This window comes from Mirounga angustirostris, unplaced genomic scaffold, assembly GCF_029215605.1.
Source record: "Mirounga angustirostris isolate CCGP_5_RB_7025 unplaced genomic scaffold, mMirAng1.0.hap1 SCAF_12, whole genome shotgun sequence".
Lineage (NCBI taxonomy): Eukaryota > Metazoa > Chordata > Mammalia > Carnivora > Phocidae > Mirounga > Mirounga angustirostris.
In genome coordinates this window covers 81,956,303-81,977,906 of record NW_026991720.1, presented here as the reverse complement: position 1 = coordinate 81,977,906, position 21,604 = coordinate 81,956,303, and the positions used below count along the sequence as shown (strand labels likewise).

The window sequence follows — 21,604 nt, the reverse complement described above, 5'->3', positions numbered from 1 at the left end:
TAAAAAATATAAAGCAGTTGAACTTCTGTAAGTTTTGGGAGCCCCTGTCTGAAGAGGTAAACTCTGATTTAAGATTTAAGGAGGAGCTAACAAGGCATGAAGTGGGAGGGGGCAGTTCTGGCAATGAAATAGCAAACATTATGCACCTACTATGTGAGGGACTTGGCCATGTACCCTGAGCTCTACGAGTTAACTTGAAACTCTTAGCGTGAGAATGATCTCAGCTTCCAGGAATTTTTAAAAAATGAATTATTACTTTTAGGGAACCAACCATGCAAGGATGGTGGTCCTAGACCAACAGGGATGTTGGAGTTTGGTACATTTCGATTTTAGGCTGAGAGGATATTAATTATGGGAAATATGAACTTAATAATTTATTAAATATTTATTCCATTACATATAATATGTGTGAGGTACTATGGGGAAGAATTTTAAATCAACTTTATTATAATTTGAGGGACAACATATATTCACCCATTTTAAGTGCATAAGTCAAAAATTTGGTAATTTTACTAAGTTGTCACATTATCTTTAATGAAATTTTTATACCTTAATTGATGTGGTTTTCCTCCCTTGGATGGCAAAAGCCTCTACCAGGCTTAACGATGAAATCTTGCCTTGTCAAGCCTTTACTAGGGCCAGTGTTAGATGCTTGATTGTTCTACTCAGCAATAAATAACATTTCTAAGCCCTCAACTTAAAACTGAAAAGTAAAGGAGATCACAAATTTTAAACATTAAGTCACATATTGTTAACCAAAAAATAATCCATTTTTCTTCCTATTTCTATTTTCTTTAAGTAAATCAAACAAGAATGTTCAATAAATATTGATGACAGTGAAAAAAAATAATAATTCAAACAAGAAAGAAAATATAGCCACCTTGTAAAATTAGGAATTGTTCAAGTTTCCATAGGGAGAGAGTTCATCCTAGAACTGATACTTAGGTTCAAGTTCTCAAGCACAGCGCAGAGTTCCCTAAAGTTACCATGTCACCTGTTCCAGAGACAAGATACAGTTCAGGAGAACTTTTTACCACAGATTCACAATGAAACACCTGACAAGTAATTTGCTGTTGGAATCTCTGACTTTAATGGAGCCTTCTAAGCATGGTGGTCCAGAATAGAACTGCCCAGATACCTACATTACTGTTTCATAGAAAAATAGTACTTCTTTTTTTATATTTAGAAAAGGAATAGACGTTTGTGTCTGTTTTGGGGTGACGTATATGGTAGACATAGAGAGAGAGAGTTCCTCACATGAACTGAGATCAAGAGTCGGAGGCTCAACTGACTCAACAGAGGCTCGGCTCGGACTCAACTGACTCAGTCGGAGGCTCAACAGTCACCCACACGCTCCAGATTATATATATACTTTTTATAATAAAATTCTCTGCCTTTTGTTTCAAGAGGTGGGGGTGACAATTCTCCACCACTACAGCTATCACTGGGGGGCACACCATATACGTGAATAAAAAATGTGAAGTGATTATTTCTTGAATGTAATAGAGACCAACTAAAGATTTGTAGACTCACTATGATGAATTAACTTGACTTTATGAGGGAAATAAAATTGTTTCTTTTGTTGGAAAACTATCTCACATAATTTGTGCTATTGCAGGCGTATCTCAGAGATATTGCAGGTTTGGTTACAGACCACCACAATAAAGTGAATATCATACTAAAGTGAGTCCAGTGAACTTTTTGGTTTCCCAGTGCATGTAAGTTAGGTTTACACTATTCCGTAGTCTATTAAATGTGCAATAGCATTATGTCTAGAAACAATGTACAAACCTTAATTTAAAAATACTTTATTGCTTAAAAATGCTAGCCATCATTTGAGCTTGCAGCGAGTTGTAATCTTTTTATTGGTAGAGGGTCTTGCCTTGATGTTGATGGCTGCTGATTGATCAGGGTGGTGGTTGCTAAAGGTTGGGATGGCTGTGGTAACTTCTTAAAATAAGACAACAATAAATTTTTCCTCATCTATTGATTCTTCCTTTCACAAATAATTTCTCTGTAGCATGCAGTGCTGTTTGATAGCATTTGACCCACATTAGAACTTTTCTCAAATTTGGGTTCAATCCTCTCAAACCCTGCTGCTGCTTTATCAGCTAAGTTCCTGGAATATTCTAACTCCTTTGTGGTCATTTCAACAATCTTCACAGCATCTTCACCAGGATTAAGTTCCATCTCAAGAAACTACTTTCTTTCCTGACACGTAAGAAGCAACTCCTCATTCATTCAAGACTTCTCATGGATTACGGCCATTCAGTCACATCTCTAGGCTCCACCTCTAATTCTAATTCTTGTGCTGTTTCCACCCCATCTGTAGTTATTTTCTCCACTGAATTCTCGAACCCCTCAAATTCCTCCATGAGAATTGTAATTAACTTCTTCCAAACTCCTGTTCAGTTTGATATTCGACCTCTTCCCATGAATCACAAATGCTCTTTATGGTATCTAGAATGGTGAATCCTTTCCAGAAGGTCTTGATTTTGCCCAGATCCATCAGAGGAATCACTATCTATGGCAGCTAGAGCCTTATGAACTGCCTCTTCAGTAATAAGACTTGGAAGTAGAAGTAACTCCTTGATCTATGGGCTATAGAAAGGACATTGTGTTAACAGACATGAAAACATTAATCTTGGGGTACATCTCCATCAGAGCTCTTAGATGACCAGGTGCATTGTCAATGAGCAATGTTATTTTGAAGGGATTTTTTTTTTTTTTTTCCTGAGCAGTGGTTCTCAACAGTGGGCTTCAAACATGGTAAACACGTTGTAAACAGATGTGCAGCTGTCATCCAAGCTTTGTCGTTCCACTGATGGAGCACAAGCAGAGTAGATTTAGCGTAATTCTTACGGGCCCTAGGATTTTCAGACTGGCCGATGAGCACTGCCTTCAAATAAAAGTCATCAGCCGCTTTGGCCCCTAATAAGAGAGTCAGCCAGGCATTGACTTCTCTTCTCTAGCTATGAAAGTCCTGGATGGCATCTTCCAAAATAAAGCAGTTTTCTCTACATCAAAAATCTGTTGTTTCGTGTACCCGCTTTCCTGAATTAGGTCTTCTGGTGAACTTGCTATAGCTTCTCCAATAGCACTTGGTGCTTCACTTTGTACTTTTATGTTATGGAGACAGCTTCCTTCTTTGAATCTTTTTTTTTTTTTTTAAGATTTTATTTATTTATTCATGAGAGACAGAAACAGAGGGAGAAGCAGGCTCCCAAGGAGCAGGAAGCCCAATGCGGGACTCGATCCCAGGACCCCGGGATCATGACCTGAGCCGAAGGCAGACGCTCAACCATCTGAGCCACCCAGGTGCCCTCCTTCTTTGAATCTTAATAACCAACCTCTGCTAGCTTCAAATTTTTGTTATGCAGCTTCCTTCCCTCACTCAGCTCACATAAAATTAAAGAGAGTCAGGGTCTTGCTCTGGATTAGGCTTTGGTTTAAGAGAATGTTGTGGCTGGTTTGACCTCCTATCCAGACCACTAAAATTTTCTCCATATTAGCAATAAGGCTATTTCACTTTCTTGTCTTTCATGTGTTCACTGGAGTAGCACTTCTGATATCCTTCAAGAGCTTATCTTTTACTTTCACAACTTGGCTAACCATTTGGTGCAAGAGGCCTAGCTTTTGGCTTATCTCCACTTTGGACATGCCTTCCTCACTAAGCTTAATCATTTCTAGCTTTTGATTTAAAGTGAGAGATGTGCAGCTCTTTAACTTGAACATTTAGAGGTCATCGTGATGTGGGAAACAAAGGCAGAAGAAAAATTATTAAATTTCCTTACTACTTACAGCCCACTGACAAGTCCTTGAAAGAAAAGGCAGAGTGACATTCTTCTAGGGACTCAGCTGCCTCGATGTTAAGACTGTGCTAAGGGCAAAAGGCAATCTTAGCCCAACCCTCCAGGATCCTGTAAATCAACTTTAACTTATAAAAATTCCTTTGGAAACTTTATCTCTGCCCCCAAGATATATGTTGGCAATCATCCCCCAAGCATATGACCCACTGAGACACATCGGAAGGGTCTCATGACTAAGGTTTTATTAGACGGTAATAAATGACCTTTTCCTAAGAATAGCTAGCCCCCTTAAGGTCCTGGAATCCTTGCTTCCAAAATTCCTTCGAGACTTACCCTATCCCTAACTCCTCCTGCCCAACTTGAAAGTATATGATGGGCCATTCCTCCTGACCCCCGTGCAGCTCCTTCTGCCCAAGGGTCCTGTCCCCGTGCTCTAATAAAACCACTTTTTTTTTTTTTTTTGCACCGAAGACATCTCAAGAATGCTTTCTTGGCTATCGGCTTCGAACCCTAAGGTCTTTCCTACATCAGTTGTAGGGTGGATAAGCTGCCTAATTTCAATATTATTGTGTCTCAGAGAATAGGGAGGTCCAAGGAGAAGGAGAGAGAGATGAGGGGGAATGGCTGGTGGGCAGAGTAGTCAGTCACAGATCACCACAACAAATATAATAATGAAAAAGTTTGAAATATTGCCAGAATTACCAAAATATAAAGAGACAAAGTGAACAAATGCTGTCAGAAAAGTGGCCCCGACAGACTTGCTGGAGACAGGGTCAAACCTTGAGAAACCTTCAAACTGTAAGCAAAAGATACTGCAAAGCACAGTAAAGCAAAGTGCGATAAAACAAGATACACCAGCATATAAATGTACACTTCTACAACAGTATTTTTTAAATGTAATAAAATATTCAGATTTTAATTGGATAGGATAAATAATCCTAGCATACAGCACCTTTTTCTTTGGCATTCTGCATGTGGGGCTTTTTATGCCAAACTTTCTTACGCTAATTCTAAGTACAATCATCTATTGTTTTCTCCAACGTAAGGCTTTTAATATGTTAAAGTAGAAACAGTCACCACTGTTTTTGATATTCTAATGGAATGTCTTATTTGGCCATTTTTCTTTTTCAAAAAAGAAAACACCACAATCTACCCTGAAAAATACTTTCCATCACATATATGTGCTAGGTTTGGTTCCAATCTGATGAATTTAGAAAACATCAATGTCTTTCAAATAATCACTTGGCTTGTGTGTCTCATCTATTATCTGCTTTCTGAAGGGTGTTAAAATTAGAGGGCTATTACTGTCCGTCTGAAGTAAACTGGGGCCTTTTTATTTCCTCTTTCTTTCGTGTAACTCTATTTACTTCTTAACTAGTGTGACAAATGTGGTTTTGAGTAAAAATTGTGCTATTTAATGAAAAATGCGTTGGCAGCCGCAGAGCTGAGAATCGCAAAATGTCACAGAGCACTTATTTTCCTGTCGATTTGGTGGAGCGGTAGTTAAGGAAAAAGTTGTAATCAACATAATAATGGGATGGTTAATGTTCTAGCAGAGTGGAATTTTACTTTGATTTACTGAAAAGAAACCCATCGAAAAGCAGCCCTTTAATTACTATTCATGAAACAAGAGTCGTTAAACATCAAATTATTTTTTCTCCTACACTTCACCGTAAGCTAATCAAGATTTTGGAAACAATATAGATGAATGGAAAACCCCACTGTACAAAATGAATGGTAATTTAGATTTAAACAAGAGCTTGGAAATGGCAAAAAAAAAAAAAAAAAAAAAAAAAAAATTAGCGCATGAGCAAAGACTAAATACCTGTATAACACTGAACAAATTTGGAGCTGTTGTCATAGCTTTGTTACTCACAGATTTGACTAAAGTAGCGTGTATTATGATCAGAAGATTATCGTATGCTGCTGAGCTATGTTTCTTAATGGGATTTGATTATCTGTCCCAAAATGAGCTATGTTTCTTTTTCTTTTTTTTTTTTTTTTAAAGATTTTATTTATTTATTCATGAGAGACAGAGAGAAAGAGAGGCAGAGGGAGAAGCAGGCTCCCAAGGAGCAGAGAGCCCAATGCGGGACTTGATCCCAGGACCCTGGGATCATGACCTGAGCCGAAGGCAGACGCTTAACCATCTGAGCCACCCAGGCACCCATGAGCTATGTTTCTTAATCGGATTTGATTATCTGTCCCATTAAAGCTATTGGTAATCTAAGTTTATTATGTTGGCAACATTTGGGTAGAAAAACACATGATGTTAGTGTGCCCCCGAGTGGCCGTAGACTGGTCAGTAAGCATGTCAGAAAAGGCCGACGAAGAAAGAGGGTCATAACTGGTTAGATTATCAATGGAATACTTGCTGCATCCAGGCAGAGGGTGGCGTCTCCTGCTTTTAAAGTTACTCTGAGAGGATTCTCAATTGCTTCTATAGTTCTTATGAATATTTTACTTTTAGGAGTTACTCCTGCTAACTAGCACATCCGTCTCTGATTCTGAAGTCGTGTCACATCGGAAAAACACATATCTCTACAAGAAAGATTTCTTCTTTCTCATGTATGTAGCGTGTGATTAAGTCAAGCCTGATGGATCTGTGCAAGTATTTGCAACTATAGTTCGTGATTCAATAGGATAGTAAGAAAACTTGTCTTAGGACAGACCCATAGCCTGAAAGAAACTAGTTTGCCGATTTGTATGATGTGCATGAAGACTGGGGTTCGTTTTTAAGTTTTGCGAACCAATAGGATATGGGATATCTATAACATTTGCTGTAGCCTTCACAGAATTTGAAATCCCTTTTCTATAGAGCTGCTTTTAGAGTCACCAACTTCAATATTTTGACTCCAGGGTATTACCAATGAATGCTCTTCTTCATTTAACTCTCTAGTCCCTAGTCCCAAGATGCAAAGACTTATCTGTTGACCAGTTCATGCTTCTGGAAAAACTCAGTTGTCAGTGACTCTGTTAGCCATAAGCCTGCTCCAGATCCCTGAGGTGGTGCAGTGTATCTACAACTGGACACATTTTAGAAATGAATGAGTTGGAAGTGTTAAAAATCTGAGGCAAGAGGATTTAAGGACATTCTGAGTGAGGAAGAGAAACCTCAAATAACAGAAAAGGAAAATAGTATAATAACATTTGAACTTTGATAAACACGAAGACTGCTTCTTTGAGACACGTCAAACAAGAACACTACCTGTACAGCTGGAAGGTTGAAATTTCCATTGAAATAGGTATTTGACTTCTAACCAACTTTAATATTGCTGGTCTCAGGGCAACTATCTTCTGGCTAAAGCATGGTTTTCCAGATTTTCAATTTTGTTACTTTCTTTATTTTTTATTTTTATTTTTTTAAAGATTTTATTTATTCATTTGAGAGACAATGAGATAGAGAGAGAGCATGAGAGGGGGGAAGGTCAGAGGGAGAAGCAGACTCCCCGCCGAGCAGGGAGCCCGATGCGGGACTCGATCCCGGGACTCCAGGATCATGACCTGAGCCAAAGGCAGTCGCTTAACCAACTGAGCCACCCAGGCGCCCACTTTCTTTAATTAGTTCAAAATACTGTGTGTCTAGGCCAACCTTTTTTGTTAAACATTTAAAAAGTGAAATCAGACATAGACTCACTTTTAAGGAGGGTGATCACTAAAGTCATAATGCAAACATCTATTTTCTCTACTTAAGATTTCTCTTTTTAATTAAAATGAATTGTTTGGCATAACAACTGTTGTGATTGTGAAGGAATTTTTAAAATTCCAATCATTGGGTTGGAAGGAATAGGTTTTGTTTTGTTTTCCTGTAATCCAAAGTAACCTCTAATTTTAGTTTGATCACTTAACATATTTTTTTAATTTCTCAGAGAATAGTATTTTATAAATATTGATACTTGTCAAATTTTTGCACATAATGAAATGAGTTACGTATTTTTAAAAGACAAATTGAGGGCGCCTGGGTGACTCAGACGGTTAAGCGTCTGCTTCTGGCTCAGGTCATGATCCCAGGGTCCTGGGATCGAGTCCCACATCGGGCTCCCTGCTCAGAGGGGAGCCTGCTTCTCCCTCTGACCCTCTCCCCTTTCATGCGTTTCTCTCTCGCTCGCTCTCTAAAAAATAAATAAAAATCTTTAAAAATAAATAAATAAATAAATAAATAAATAAAAGACAAATTGAACCATTTCTGACCCCACCATTTACACCGAAAAGAGAAATCCTAAGGGTAAGACAAAGTCAAAATCCAAATAAAATAGTAATACTTCTCAAACTATCTAACTCCATTATGGAAAATTCTCTTCACACTGTTAGAGAAAAGCAGATTAAAGTAGAATGGGAAAAAAATAAAAAGACAAAGCAAAAGATGAAATGATAGCATTTGTGATCTTAATCTAGAATCTCTGAGCATTGAATATCTCCTAGCAAAATGTTGGGTTTTTGTCATATAGATATTGGTTCTTAGCCAGAAAATTTTATTGAATTCTTGAACTAAATGTTTTTTCTTTTTTCTGTCCTTGCTATCTTAGGTTCCTTAATAATTTATATTCTGCAAAGAAATTTCCAATTAATTTTTCTTACTATCACATTTTTATTGGATTATATTTGTTGATAACTCCTTTGTGTATTTTGAAAGTAAAGCCAGAAGCACTCCAGTCAAGGCTATTTATTGAATAGTGATCATTCCTAAGTGTTTAGAATGGAAATGTTACAGAACCAGGAAGAAGTGACCCTGAGACATAGCTACCTAAGCCCATCTAAGCTACAGATTGGCAAATTGCTTAATTTCTGATTTCCTAATTTAGCTTGTAAAACACTAATTAGCTCTCTTTTCAGGGTAGTTATAAATCTCATCCACTGACCTACTATTCTGACCTGTGTATCACCTTCTACTAGGATAGAGAGTAACAATATTGAGACCTGCTTGAAAAGGATATGTTGTAAGTGGTACATACTTTAAAAAAGAGAGGTCATCTTTTCTGTTTGCAAATGACATCTTTTCTGTTTGTAAGGCACCAAATTAGCTTTTATAAAGTAGGCTTGACCATTATCATGCAGTCGAACATTTAGAATGGACCCTACGGTACCAATAGAGAAGCTCAATGTTTCTCTTCTACAAAATCTCCTAATTATTAACTCTTACTTCCTACTTCTTAGTCACAAAACCAAAACATACTAAATGCCAAGAAACGGAATTATTTTTCTCTCTTGTGGTCTAAAATTATTGTCCCTCAACCATCAGTTGTAATAATGTTCCATGCCACGTTGGAGTAAAATGTGGGAAATGAGTACTCCATTAAGGACTGTTGTTCAGCCTGATCAGCCTTACCCTATATATTGACCGCACACAGTCCCATTTTCTACTAGGCTGGTACAAAAAAGATAGATTGTTAAAATCTCCAATTCTAAGGGTAAATTCAGCATGAATGACTTTTTTCCCTAAGAAAAATGTAGCAGATAAAATTGCATGCGTTTCTTTTGCATATGGAATTTCTCATCGACAAGTACATGTCTAGTGAACATTTCATTAACAACTTACTGATTGGAGGAATTGACCAATAATGAATAGTCGTTATAGTAAAGACACAGTTACGTATCAGTGAAAACAAATGTCTCTCAAAATGTGGCCAGTGAAATAATACGGGATACCTTGCATTTTTTGTTGTTCTATGATTAGAAATAGATCACAATACAGAAATTTACTACCAAGCAAATTCACTGTCATTAATATGTACCAATACATTACCAAAATGTACGTTTTCAGACCTGTGGACACGAAAGACACCCCCCATCCTCAATGTCCCAGAGAAATTGAAACTTAACCAGACAGAGCCGACAATATAGTAAAATTTTTGTATGAAAACTTTTTGTTTTAGAACACTAATCTGTTAAACCTAAACACATCGCACAACACCTTTCCTTCTGTATCTTGAGAAGTGTACATGAGCAAGAGTGGAAGAAAAAAAGGACTGATTAGAAAAGCCCACAGTCTTTTATTTTTTTTTATTTTTATTTTTTTAAAGATTTTTATTTATTTATTGAGAGAGAGAGAATGAGAGAGAGAGAATCATAGAGAGAGAGCATGAGAAGGTGGAGGGTCAGAGGGAGAAGCAGACTCCCTGCTAAGCAGGGAGCCCGATGCGGGACTTGATCCTGGGACTCCAGGATCATGACCTGAGCCGAAGACAGTCGCTTAACCGACTGAGCCACCCAGGCGCCCAAGCCCACAGTCTTTTAGATTCTCTTTGATTATTATATCTGTAACTGCATCCAACACGAACTTGACATCTTGGGTATCTGTAGCACAGGTCATGTGGGAATAAATTTCCTTATCTTCTTTCTTTAAATTCAGGTCTAGAAACTGGTTTTTGATGTAGTTCCCTGCATCTTCAAATGTATTTGGTCCTTGTTAAAAAAAGAAAAGAAAAGAAAAGAAAAGAAAAGAAAAGAAAAGAAAAGAAACGTTAATTGCATTTTAAAAGGAATAAAATTAGAAATATCACTAAGTTTTAGGATTTTACTTTGTGTGCTGCTATTTGATACACTCAGTGTTGAAAAATCAAGATGGCAATGGTCAGTTATCTGGGATTTATGCGATACTAAATTTGTGCGGGGAACCATGCATGCCCCACTGAGTGGGGGCTTCACTTGCCTCAAATACTCACAATACAGTAAAAATACTAACATATATACATAAATGAGCAATGAAGTCTATGTATATGACAAAGGCTGTTCATTTATCTGTGTACGTGGGTGTGTGTGTGTGTTAATATGAACTACAAGAAGAATGGCATTTGTAGATGAGTGGACCGCAGAACGAGGTGGTGTTTGAGCTGGATCTTGACGGGGAGTTAGAAGAAAGAAGGAAGCAGTCTGAGTGAGGCCAAAAAGTGGGAGTGAGAATGGCCTGTATCACTGGACTTGAGGGTGGGGTTGAGAGTCAAATGTGCACCTTGGAGAGTCTAGTTGGACGGAAAGGACAGATTTTTGCAGAGGAATTGTAGCAAATCAAGTAGAATGGATGGTACGGGTCAGATTATGGACTATGTTGCTAACCAAACGAAGGAGTTGAGATGACATAGGTCAAACCAGAGAGAGCTGTTCTTGACTGATGCTTTAGTGGAGCTAAATGGAAAGTTGATGAAGGGTGGGCTCAGGCATGGTTAGCCCTGTAGCAGGACATACAACGGATCAACTGGGAAAAGGCAGAAATAAAATACGAATGCTAAGAAACACAAGGCAGCTAAAAGTGATTCATGTTGATGGGCTTTATAACAGAATATACTTTCAGGGAACCTAACATAGGATAGGGCAGCAACGTGAAAATTTTCCAAGGAGATACAATTTGTGTTCCTCACTTTATTGTAACTAGGAGAAAAATTCCATGAGAGACAATCTTTAAAACCGTGTAATGTGGCTAAAGTCCAAAACACTAATAATACCAAATGCTGGCGAAGATGTGGAGCCACAGGAACTCAAAATGGTACAGCCACTTTGGACGGCGGTTGGGCAGTTTCTTACAAAGCTAAACATAGTTTTACTATACAGCCCAACACATGTGCTTCTAGATATTTGCACAAAAACTTACACGTACATAGAATCCTGAACATAGATGTTTATAGCAGCTTTATTCATAATTGCCAAAAGTTGGAAGTAACTAAGATGTCTTTCGATAGGTGAAAGATTAAACAAACTGGTTTTTGGAGTGAATTATTATTTAACAATAAAAGGAAATGGACTATCAACCCATGAAAAGACATGGAGGAAATTTAAATGCATATAGTTTTTATAATGGAAAGTGAAAGCTGTCTGTCAGAAAATGCCATATATTGTAGGATTACAGCTCTGTGACATTCTGGAAAGGGCACAACTGTAAAAAAGATCAGAGGTTGCCACAAGTTGGATGGGAGAGGTAAAGCATAGATTTATAGTGGAACACAGATGATTTTTATGGCAGTGGAACTATTCTGTATGTTATTATAATGGTAGGGATGTGACATGAATTTGCAAAGCACACAGAACTGCATGACTCAGAGTGCCCCTAGTAAACTATGGACTTTAGTCATAACATATCAATACCTGTTAGTCAATTGTCACAAATATACCACATCAATGCAAAATGTGAATAGTAAGGGAAATGGGAAGCTGACCAGAGAGGGAGTAGGTGAGAACTCTGCCTTTTCCATTCATTTGTCCTGTAAATGAAAAACTGCTCTAAGAATTAAAGCCTATTAGTTAGAAGAAAATATACAGAGCTTTATTGAATCTATATTTAGTTTGTAAAAATCAACATGGAATCATGATTATATTTAATCACATGATAAATGTGTTAACACATAATTAATATTTACAAAGCTAGAAGAAAGATAGAAGCACTAGTTTTAGATTAGCATAAATAGCTACTATGACAGAATGCCATGCTTATAGTAACATCTGGGCTACCCATGAAACAAAGTGGTGGAATTGGGCTTCTATTTGTGCTTTTTTAAATTAATTTTTATTTTTTTAGAAGATTTTATTTCTTTGAGAGAGCAAGAGTGCACATGGGGGGGGAGGGGCAGAGGGAGAGGGAGAAGCAAATCCCCCACGGAGCAGGGGGCCTGACAAGGGGCTCCATCCCAGGACCTAGAGATCATGACCTGAGCCAAAGGCAGATGCTTAACCGACTGAGCCACACAGGCACCCCTATTTGTCGTTTAATTCATAAGTATTTCCATCTTACACATAGTTTCATTAACAGAGCATGTAGCTATATTAAAAAAAAAAGTGTCTCTGAAGGAAAAAAAACCCACTTATAGAACCTGACATTTATAGTCATTAGCAGGATCAGCACTAACATTCTAGGAGCTAGGAAAACTGGAAAATGAAAACTGGAAAGAGAAAATGTCACTATTCTCAAAAATCATTCAAGCTGTCCCTCAGGAAACTTAATTCAGACTTTGAGAAACAACTGCTTTATAAAGTTTCATCAGGAGATACATAAAAAGTGCCAATTTGGGGGGGATGCTGGGTGGTGCAGTCAGCTGGGCCTCTGACTCTTGGTTTCAGCTCAGGTCATGATCTCTGGATCTTGAGACTGGGCCCTGCATCAGACTCCCCACTCAGCGCAGAGTCTGCTTAGGACTCTCTCTGCTCCTCCTGCTTGTTCTCTCCTCTCTCTTGAATAAAATTAATCTTTAAAAAAAAAATGCCAATTTGTAATATATTATATTGTTTATAATGTTTAAGATAACACAGTTTGCGGTGTTGTTTAATACATAGATTAGCAACGCTGGTCCATCTAATCTCCCATTTTTTCATTAGAGCTTTTCTTTAATGCCGACAGTGTAGAGAGGCATTTCCTATTTAGCTGCAAGACTTCTTCCAGTTTGGATCATACATGTGACTCAAGCAATTATCATAAGCCTCAACTTCATAAATGTTACCTGTCAAGATGAAGACAGGAAAATAGAGGTCTATATAAGAGTTTTGTATGGAATTAAAAAAGTATCTTACCAGTGTATTCCGGAAAGCAGACACTAAGATGCACTTTGGTTACTTTTTCTTGAAAAAGATCTTTTTTATTGAGAAACAGGACAATGGAGATGGTTGCAAAGTACTTGTGATTACAGATGCTGTTGAGCAAGTGAAGGCTCTCGTGCATTCTGTTCTGTTAGGGATAAAGATGAGCATGTGTAGGATTATTATTGGCAAAATATTAACATTGGGCCTTATAAGCAAGGATCTAGAAGTAACATCTATGTTTGGAAGATCTTCCCTGAGTTGGGGAATGTGGTAGTCATGTTGGGAAGCACCGATGCTTGGTTTTTTGTTTGTTTGTTTGTTTTACCCTGGCTTTATTTTCCTTTGAGACTTAACCTCTTCCTCATCTTCCACCAGGACCATGTCATAGGCACTGAGTGCTGCACAAAATATAATACATGTAACACCTTCAAAGCAGTGAATCCATTTCTTTCTCTCAGATCTCTGTCCTCCTACATCGAACATTCTTTAAAAAAAATAAAAACAGGATAACAAGTCTCAGAAATACCCACCGAAAGTTACATTAATATTAACATTTAGAACTATAAACAAACGCTCTCATATCTTTAAAAGATAGTCTTTCGTTTTCATTGATTATAAAATATTTTATTTGACCAATTTGCAGCTCAAGGACTACAGAAAAAAAAGGTCATCTTTTTTTCTTTCTTCTTTTTTTTTTTTTTTGTATCCATGCACGCTAGATAAAATCGCATACTGACTTTGAGGGACTGGGCAGTTTTTAGCAGTTTACAGTTTTAGTAAGAAATTTACTGGACTTGAGAGATTTTTGATCAAAGTCTATGCAGAGTGTGGAAGTATTACATCGCTATGTTGTACACCTAAAACTAATAGAACACTGCATGTGAACTGTACAGGAACGAAAATTAAAAAAAGTCTATGCATAGTCTTAAATGAACAGAACCTACAAAAAGATTGGAAGCTAACATAGTTGTAATACTATGATTCTTGCTTCTTCTCTTAGTTCTTCCTACATTCATTCATTCATTCATTCATTCATTCAATTATTGTTTGCATTTTTTGTGCGAGACACTGTGTTAGGCCTACCAACAGAAAGATGAAAAGATACGGTCACTATCTTCAAAGAGCCTGTTGTCTCGGAGAGAGAAAACCAGAATGTTATTATAGGATTATATGATAAATAATCTTTTATTTTAAAGATTGTATTTATTTGAGAGAGAGAGGGAGAGAGAGAAAGCGAGGGGAGGGGCAGAGGGAGAGGGAATCTCAAGCAGACTCCTTGCCCAGTGTGGAGTCTGACAGGGGGCTCGATCCCATGACCCTGAGATCATGACCCCAGCCGAAATCAACCGTCGGACACTTAACTGACTGAGCCATCCTGGTGCCCAGCACTATATAATGAGTATCCTAATACTCATTTACAAGGTAAAATGTGAGCCCAGAGGAAAACCTAAATCAGCCTGAGTCATCTTGGAACTTCCTCAGAGGAGGTGTTTGAAAACGTGGCTCTCCCCCAGTGCTAGTGTTTTGCTAAATGTCCCCATCATGGACCTAGTAACTCAGTAAAGAAACGAGGAGCTATTCTTTTTTTTTTTTTTTTAAAGGATTTATTTATTTATTTGACAGAGAGAGACACAGCAAAGAGAGGGAACACAGCAGGGGGAATGGGAGAGGGAAAAGCAGGCTTCCCGCTGAGCAAGGAGCCTGATGCAGGGCTCAATCCCAGCACCCTGGTATCATGACCTGAGCCGAAGGCAGACGCTTAACGGCTGAGCCACCCAGACGCCCCACAAGGAGCTATTCTTAAGACCTTCCTTTCCCGGGGCGCCTGGGTGGCTCAGTTGGTTAAGCGACTGCCTTCGGCTCAGGTCATGATCCAGGAGTCCCGGGATCGAGTCCCGCATCGGGCTCCCTGCTCAGCGGGGGGTCTGCTTCTCCCTCTGACCCTCTTCCCTCTTGTGTTCTCTGTCTCTCATTCTCTCTCTCTCAAATAAATAAAAAAAAAAAAATCTTAAAAAAAAAAAAAAAAGACCTTCCTTTCCCTTACCCTCCATATAACACCCATGCAAAATGCAGTTCCCAATTCATCCACTTCTCTCCAAGGCCCCTTCTCTTGTCCCAGCCACCAACATTTCTCAGCACGGCCATGGCCAGAGTTCCGCAACTTCCTGCAGGCTTCTCAGCCATAGGACAACACACAGGCTGGTCTGATGACCCCTAAATTTAGCTCTGGAGATTTTGGTTCCTGCTTACTTTTCCCAGCTTAATTCATACCACTTTCTTCTTTAGGACAGTGAGATCACAAGGCTACTCTAGAAACTCCTTTAGTATAAACCTAACTTTCTGCTGCTTCAGGACTTTGGCACAGCCCGTCTCCTTCCCAGGTGACATGATTCCTTTCTTCATGACATGACCCTGCCTCATTCTCACCTCACAGGTCTTACAGTCAGTGTCTCCTCCACAAGAAAGCCGCCTTCAGCCTCCATGTGAATTGTGTCTCTCCCCATCGCCATTTACTTTCTCTCACATCATTTTCTTTCCTATAAAGGATTGCTTTATAGGATAGTATTAATGGGACCGGGGGGGGGGAGTTTGATATCAAGTGCACATGTCAGTTATCAAGGAAAGAGAGAACATGGCATGTCTGGGATAAGCACAGAATTTATATTTCAGGAACGTGAAAACTTAGCTAAAACCATCGAGATAAATGGCCTGATAATTATTCATTTATTCAATGAATATTTATTGATCATGCCAGGCATTAAGAGATTCAACCTCAAAAGTTTCTAATCTATGTGGAGGGGGTGTTGGCAGTGATGGTGGGGCGTGTGTGTGTGTGTGTGTGTGTTTGTGAACAGACTTAGGATATAGATAGACGGAGTGTAGGGGTGGGCCATAATTTGAACTAAACTAACTGGAAACTGCTAATTAAAAATTTAAGGAGTTGAAGGATTAAGCCAAGCAAATGTCTGGGGAAACGTTCCAGGTAGAGGCAGTGGAGGAAACAGGAAGAGCAAAGGATTTGAGCAGACAAGAGTAAACCTGACATGTTAGCCCTGAAATAGATTAACTGGATCTTTTGTATTACACAAGAAGATGACATTTATATTGCAATCAGTGGGGGAGCTATGGGAGATTTGGGGGCAGGGAATTAACATTGTTTGTTTGCTTGTTGTTATGTTAGGTCACTTTGATCTGAGTCCATAAGATAGATTTGATAAGGAAGAGACTAGAGGCAGAAAACGAAATTATGGGGCTTTCATAATAGCTTAACCACAACATGTTAATTACCGAGAAACATCCAAGCTGTACAGAGATTTCAAAGGCAATAACTGTACCTGGGGTAATAAATGCCAATCAGCTGACTTGTTGAAGATAATCAAAAGTAGAATACATTGTAGAGTAGATTCTACTTTACACTTGATGTGTGAGCCAGGCAGAGAACAGACATATAGAACTGAGTTCCTCAAATCTACACACACACACACACACACACCACACACACACACCCACACACTAACCAATGCAAAAAGATTTCAGTAGTAGATTGAAAGAAGAGATGCTTACAATATTCAAGATAATGTTGAAGAGTTCAGTAGTTGGGTGCTTTGGAAATTTAAATCCAGTGTCAATAAACACTATTATAGATGTTGCTAATACCAAACCTTCTGCAATATCAGACTTGTAATATAAACAGAGGAAGAGGACAAAATTTTGACTTCATGTTTATATTATGTGTAAACCAACCAACACATTTAATTTTTTAAAATGAGTCAACACTCATATGGAAGCAAAGATAATTAATATGCAGTCAAACCTTTAGATTTTAGTCAAATAATTTGTTGATCTATAAAAGTAGTTTTTTTTCAGAATTTGAAAAATCATTTTATCTATAGTTTTGTTGAAATTATAAAATGTAGTACACATGGAAATAATTTAGATCATGACTTTTATTTCCTCCTTCCCACCAATTGTAATGTCTTAATCTTAATTTAACATGCCTAATGAGAGTTTATTTGCCAGGCATGTGAGCAATCTACAACAATTGACTCAAATTTTAAACTATAATAAACTCATAAGGTAGGTACAATTATTATTTCTTTTTATTTTATTTTATTTATTTTTATTTATTAGAGGGAGAGACAGCATGAGAGGGAGGAGGGTCAGAGGGAGAAGCAGACTCCCTGCCGAGCAGGGAGCCCGATGTGGGACTCGATCCCGGGACTCTAGGATCATGACCTGAGCCGAAGGCAGTCACTTAATCAACTGAGCCACCCAGGCACCCCACAATTATTATTTCTATTTTTCATATGAAATGTTAAAGTAACTAGGCCACAGCTTATTAATTCAAGTCATATTTGTGGAGGCTATTATGTATCAGGCACCGAGATAGGTTCTGTGGGTATGATTGTGAAGCTTTGTTGTGAAGCTCATCAAGTGTAAATTTGTTTATTTAGACCAGAGTTCCTCAGTTAATACCTAGTGTCCACAGTTAGCTTTAAAACTCTTAAACTCTTGCCAGTTGGCTGGAATTACCTTCGCTGTAGTCTGTCCTTTTTCCCTTAGGGTCAGACAGTAGTTCTATATGTTGTCAAACTGGGCGAAAATGTAAAATTCTCCCCTTCCCAGGTGTTTTGTTCCATGATTTTAATGGTGATAGTACAGACTGTCAGGATTCTAGGTGTTGTGTATATTCTCCATTTGGTCATAGACAAATATATGATGGATCATTTGTTGGCAAAGAAATGTGATACTGTGATTGAACAAAAATACATCAACTTGTGGATTTTGGCGTGTTGAGGATTGAATATGCATCAGTAGGTTTAAACTCCTGGTAAGCTTTTCAAACTAAAACCACCTGCTGTGTCTCCACCCACTAGATTTGGATATGCAAGTATCTCCATAATTCTTGTTTTCTCTTTTGTTCTAGTCCTCTCTTCAGGGTTTGCTTCCATCATGGGCATCCCACAATGGAGAGTGAACAGAATGAGGAGAAAAGTTGCTGGATGAATAGAATGTCAGTGCTGAGAGCCTGATAATGAATTTCTACAGTAGAAATGATATTGCTGTAAGAACCAAACTCCAGGACACCTAGGTTAAGTTTTCTCCACCAGATAAATGGGACGTGGGTTTGTCTAACTAACATTTCTTTTTGAGTCTTTTTTTCTTTGCTTTTATGGCCAGCTAAATAAGCTATCTCCATCTATCTGATGATTTCTTTTTTTTAATTACTTCTATATTTTCAATTAGATTATATTCAAAACTTACAAATCTGAGGATATTCTACTAGTAGAACTGCTCAGATTCCTGGCACAGTGATCAAATATTTTATCTCAAAGAGGATAACCTTATTGCTCTCATGTTAATAGTTTTTAAATCAGAAAAAAATTGCAGGGAGTCCCTTGCAATGAAAACAGTAATAAGAATTATCAAGATATGGATATCACCAATTTATGAACTCTGGGGGGGAATTTAAACTCCCCAGGAAAAGGGAAAAACAGAAACTTCATGTACTTTCTATGTTTTTCTTTTCTACAATGTAATGATCTCAAATGACTTTCCCAAGAAATAGAATGTTTGAAAAATCTTTTGAGATGAAATTCAGAGCAAGCCCAGCAAACTCGCTGGCTCTCTCCTGATGTTTTCTGATCATTCAGCTTCTTCACAGCCTACTGTTGACATTAACACCTTTGTGTAAGGGTAGCTATTCTCCTCTTCAGGTAAATATATACAGTTCTTGAGGGGTATAATGTGTAATATGACCCTTAGACCACTGTTCTTTTAATGTATCATGCAGCCTTCAGTAAACGTGTTTTAATAGGCTTAGCTTTCTCCTGAGGAAGGGAAGACAAAGATTTGTCCTCTGAGGGTTTTGTCATATTGATAAAAATGGCTTTCAAAAGTCTTAGATGGCATGCTAATTACCTTCTCATTTTATGACTCACTTGATCAACACTGGTGCGTGTCTATGTGCATGTGCTCAGGTTGATGTTAGAGACAAAGGTCCAGGGAGCATAGAATATGCCATCTGCCATTACAGAATTTAAATGCTCATTAGCAAATCAGAACAACAGCTGGAGTTTTGCTTTCATACTGAGTCTACTGGATATTATGTTAGCCCTAAGAAGTTACGTGTTGTTTTGCTGCTATTGTAGTAATTTCTTTTCATACGTCTCTCCTCACTTTTAGCTCTTCCTCTAAATTTTAACTTGCGACTTACTTTAGAGGTGTAAAGCATTAAAGCCTATTGAAACAATTTAGAGATTCCCAAAGTAGAAGCCTTTACTTAAATTATTGAATAAGAAATATCTATCTAAAAAAAAACATGTAAGGATATATGAGTACAGAAATATAGGGGTACCTGGGTGGCTCAGTCGTTAAGCATCTGCCTTTGGCTCAGGTCATGATCCCAGAGTCCTGGGATCGAGCCCCACATCAGGCTCCCTGCTTCGCGGGAAGCCTGCTTCTCCCTCTCCCACTCCCCCTGCTTGTGTTCCCTCTCTTCGCTGTGTCTCTCTCTGTCAAATAAATAAAATCTTAAAAAAAAAAAAGTATATCAGAATATACATGAATGTGAATACATGTATATTCCATCATGACCATTTTGTGAAAAACAGAAGGAGAAATCCAAGAGAAACATGCATTCTCACTGACTGAACATTTGGATTGGTCAAATCTACAGGAACAATTAATGAGATAAACTTACATGTGATACAGATTGAGTCCCCTTGATTCCCTGAGGAGTGAAAGTAACCAGAGTCTTCATGATAGTGAATGGAACGTGCAGTTCTCATTTTTGTGTGAAGAAGTTTTGTTTTACTTATTTATTTGTTTGGTAATACATATTTCCTTATTAAGTCTGATATTTCAGTTAGAATTCTTAAATTAAAAAAAAAAAAAGGTTTTAAATGCCTGAGCTGTACAATACAGCTAAAAATCCACAGGCAAGACTTTTAAGTGACCATTGAACATTGATTATTTGTTAAACTACCTATAGCATTGACATAGGGCAAGTCATCAAGGTTTTATGGCTTTATATTCAGCAGTTGAGTTGTGTAGTCTATTTTAAACAACTGAGGAAGCTGTTGAGTTTTATGGCTTTATGTCAAACAGTTGGCTAAATATTTAACCACACCACATTATTCACACTTAATATTAGAATAGATTATAATGAAGTAATCTGTACTTTGTAGTGCTTAGAAAATTATTACATAATCTAGGATAGCCAAAAATTACTAATACTACTGCAGCTAATTTGTTAGAAGTCTTTGCTCTTCTTCTAAGTATATGACTTCTCTTGGAAAAAAAAAAAATCACAATTTCTGACATCTATATATTTGACCACAGAAAAAGCAGACCTAATCTGAGTTGGAATTTATTTTAAATTATTATGTTGAGTGGAGTTGTTCCAAGATAATTGGTTGTATCAGAATTGGCATAACTTCTTAAGATGGCCATATAAATCTGTGTCATCACTATACAGACATAACAAAGTGGCCTAACCAAGTCTTTCCCTTGTGCCAAGTTCTGAAAATAGATCAGGGTAAATATTTTCAGACAAAAGAGATATGCACAGAGATCATTCTAGATCCCTCAATTGCTTGTGATTAAAAAACGGAATCAAGGGGCACCTGGGTGGCTCAGTTGGTTAAGAGACTGCCTTTGGCTCAGGTCATGATCCTGGAGTCCCTGGATCGAGTCCCGCATCGGGCTCCCTGCTCGGCAGGGAGTCTGCTTCTCCCTCTGACCGCCCCCCCTCATGTGCTCTCTCTCTCTCATTCTCTCTGTCTCAAATAAATAAATAAAATCTTTAAAAAATAAAAATAAAAATAAAAAAATAAAAAATAAAAAATAAAAAATGGAATCAAAAGGACTTAAAACCATAAAAAAGTCAGGTCTCTAAATGCTCATAGTTGTTAATAACATGATGTACTTTCTACCAATGTGTGTGTGTCTGTTCGGAACTTAAAATGCCCACTAGATAATCCTCTAATTATTGAATAACATAATTCATAAAATCACTAAAATATATTACTAGAATAAATTAGACATGTTATAAAGCTTACTGTTTGGATAATATTGACCATGAACATACCTAAAACAGATAGTTATATATGTGTTATTGCTCTGCAAGATTTAATAGATAATGACAATGCTAACTTGGGATCTAGCAGCTGGGTAGACAATCAGACTCACTCCTAAGCTAATACCCCCACAAAAAGGAACCCAGTGCACATGATCAATTTAAAATTCAAGAAAATTATAATTTATGTCATATCATAGATCCACTCAAACGT

At 37.7% G+C, this 21,604-nt stretch overlaps 1 protein-coding gene across 1 annotated transcript in view; it reads right to left on the bottom strand.

Annotated features, from left to right (window-relative positions):
* Positions 1-9,800: 9,800 nt before the first annotated feature.
* GNAT3 (G protein subunit alpha transducin 3) overlaps positions 9,801-21,604 on the bottom strand; it is a 55,476-nt gene continuing 43,672 nt past the window's right edge. Inside the window, 3 exon segments of the mRNA XM_045865038.2 lie at positions 9,801-10,211; positions 13,302-13,455; positions 13,665-13,794. Coding sequence (XP_045720994.2) covers positions 10,000-10,211; positions 13,302-13,455; positions 13,665-13,794 — 496 coding nt within the window. The 3' untranslated portion in view covers positions 9,801-9,999.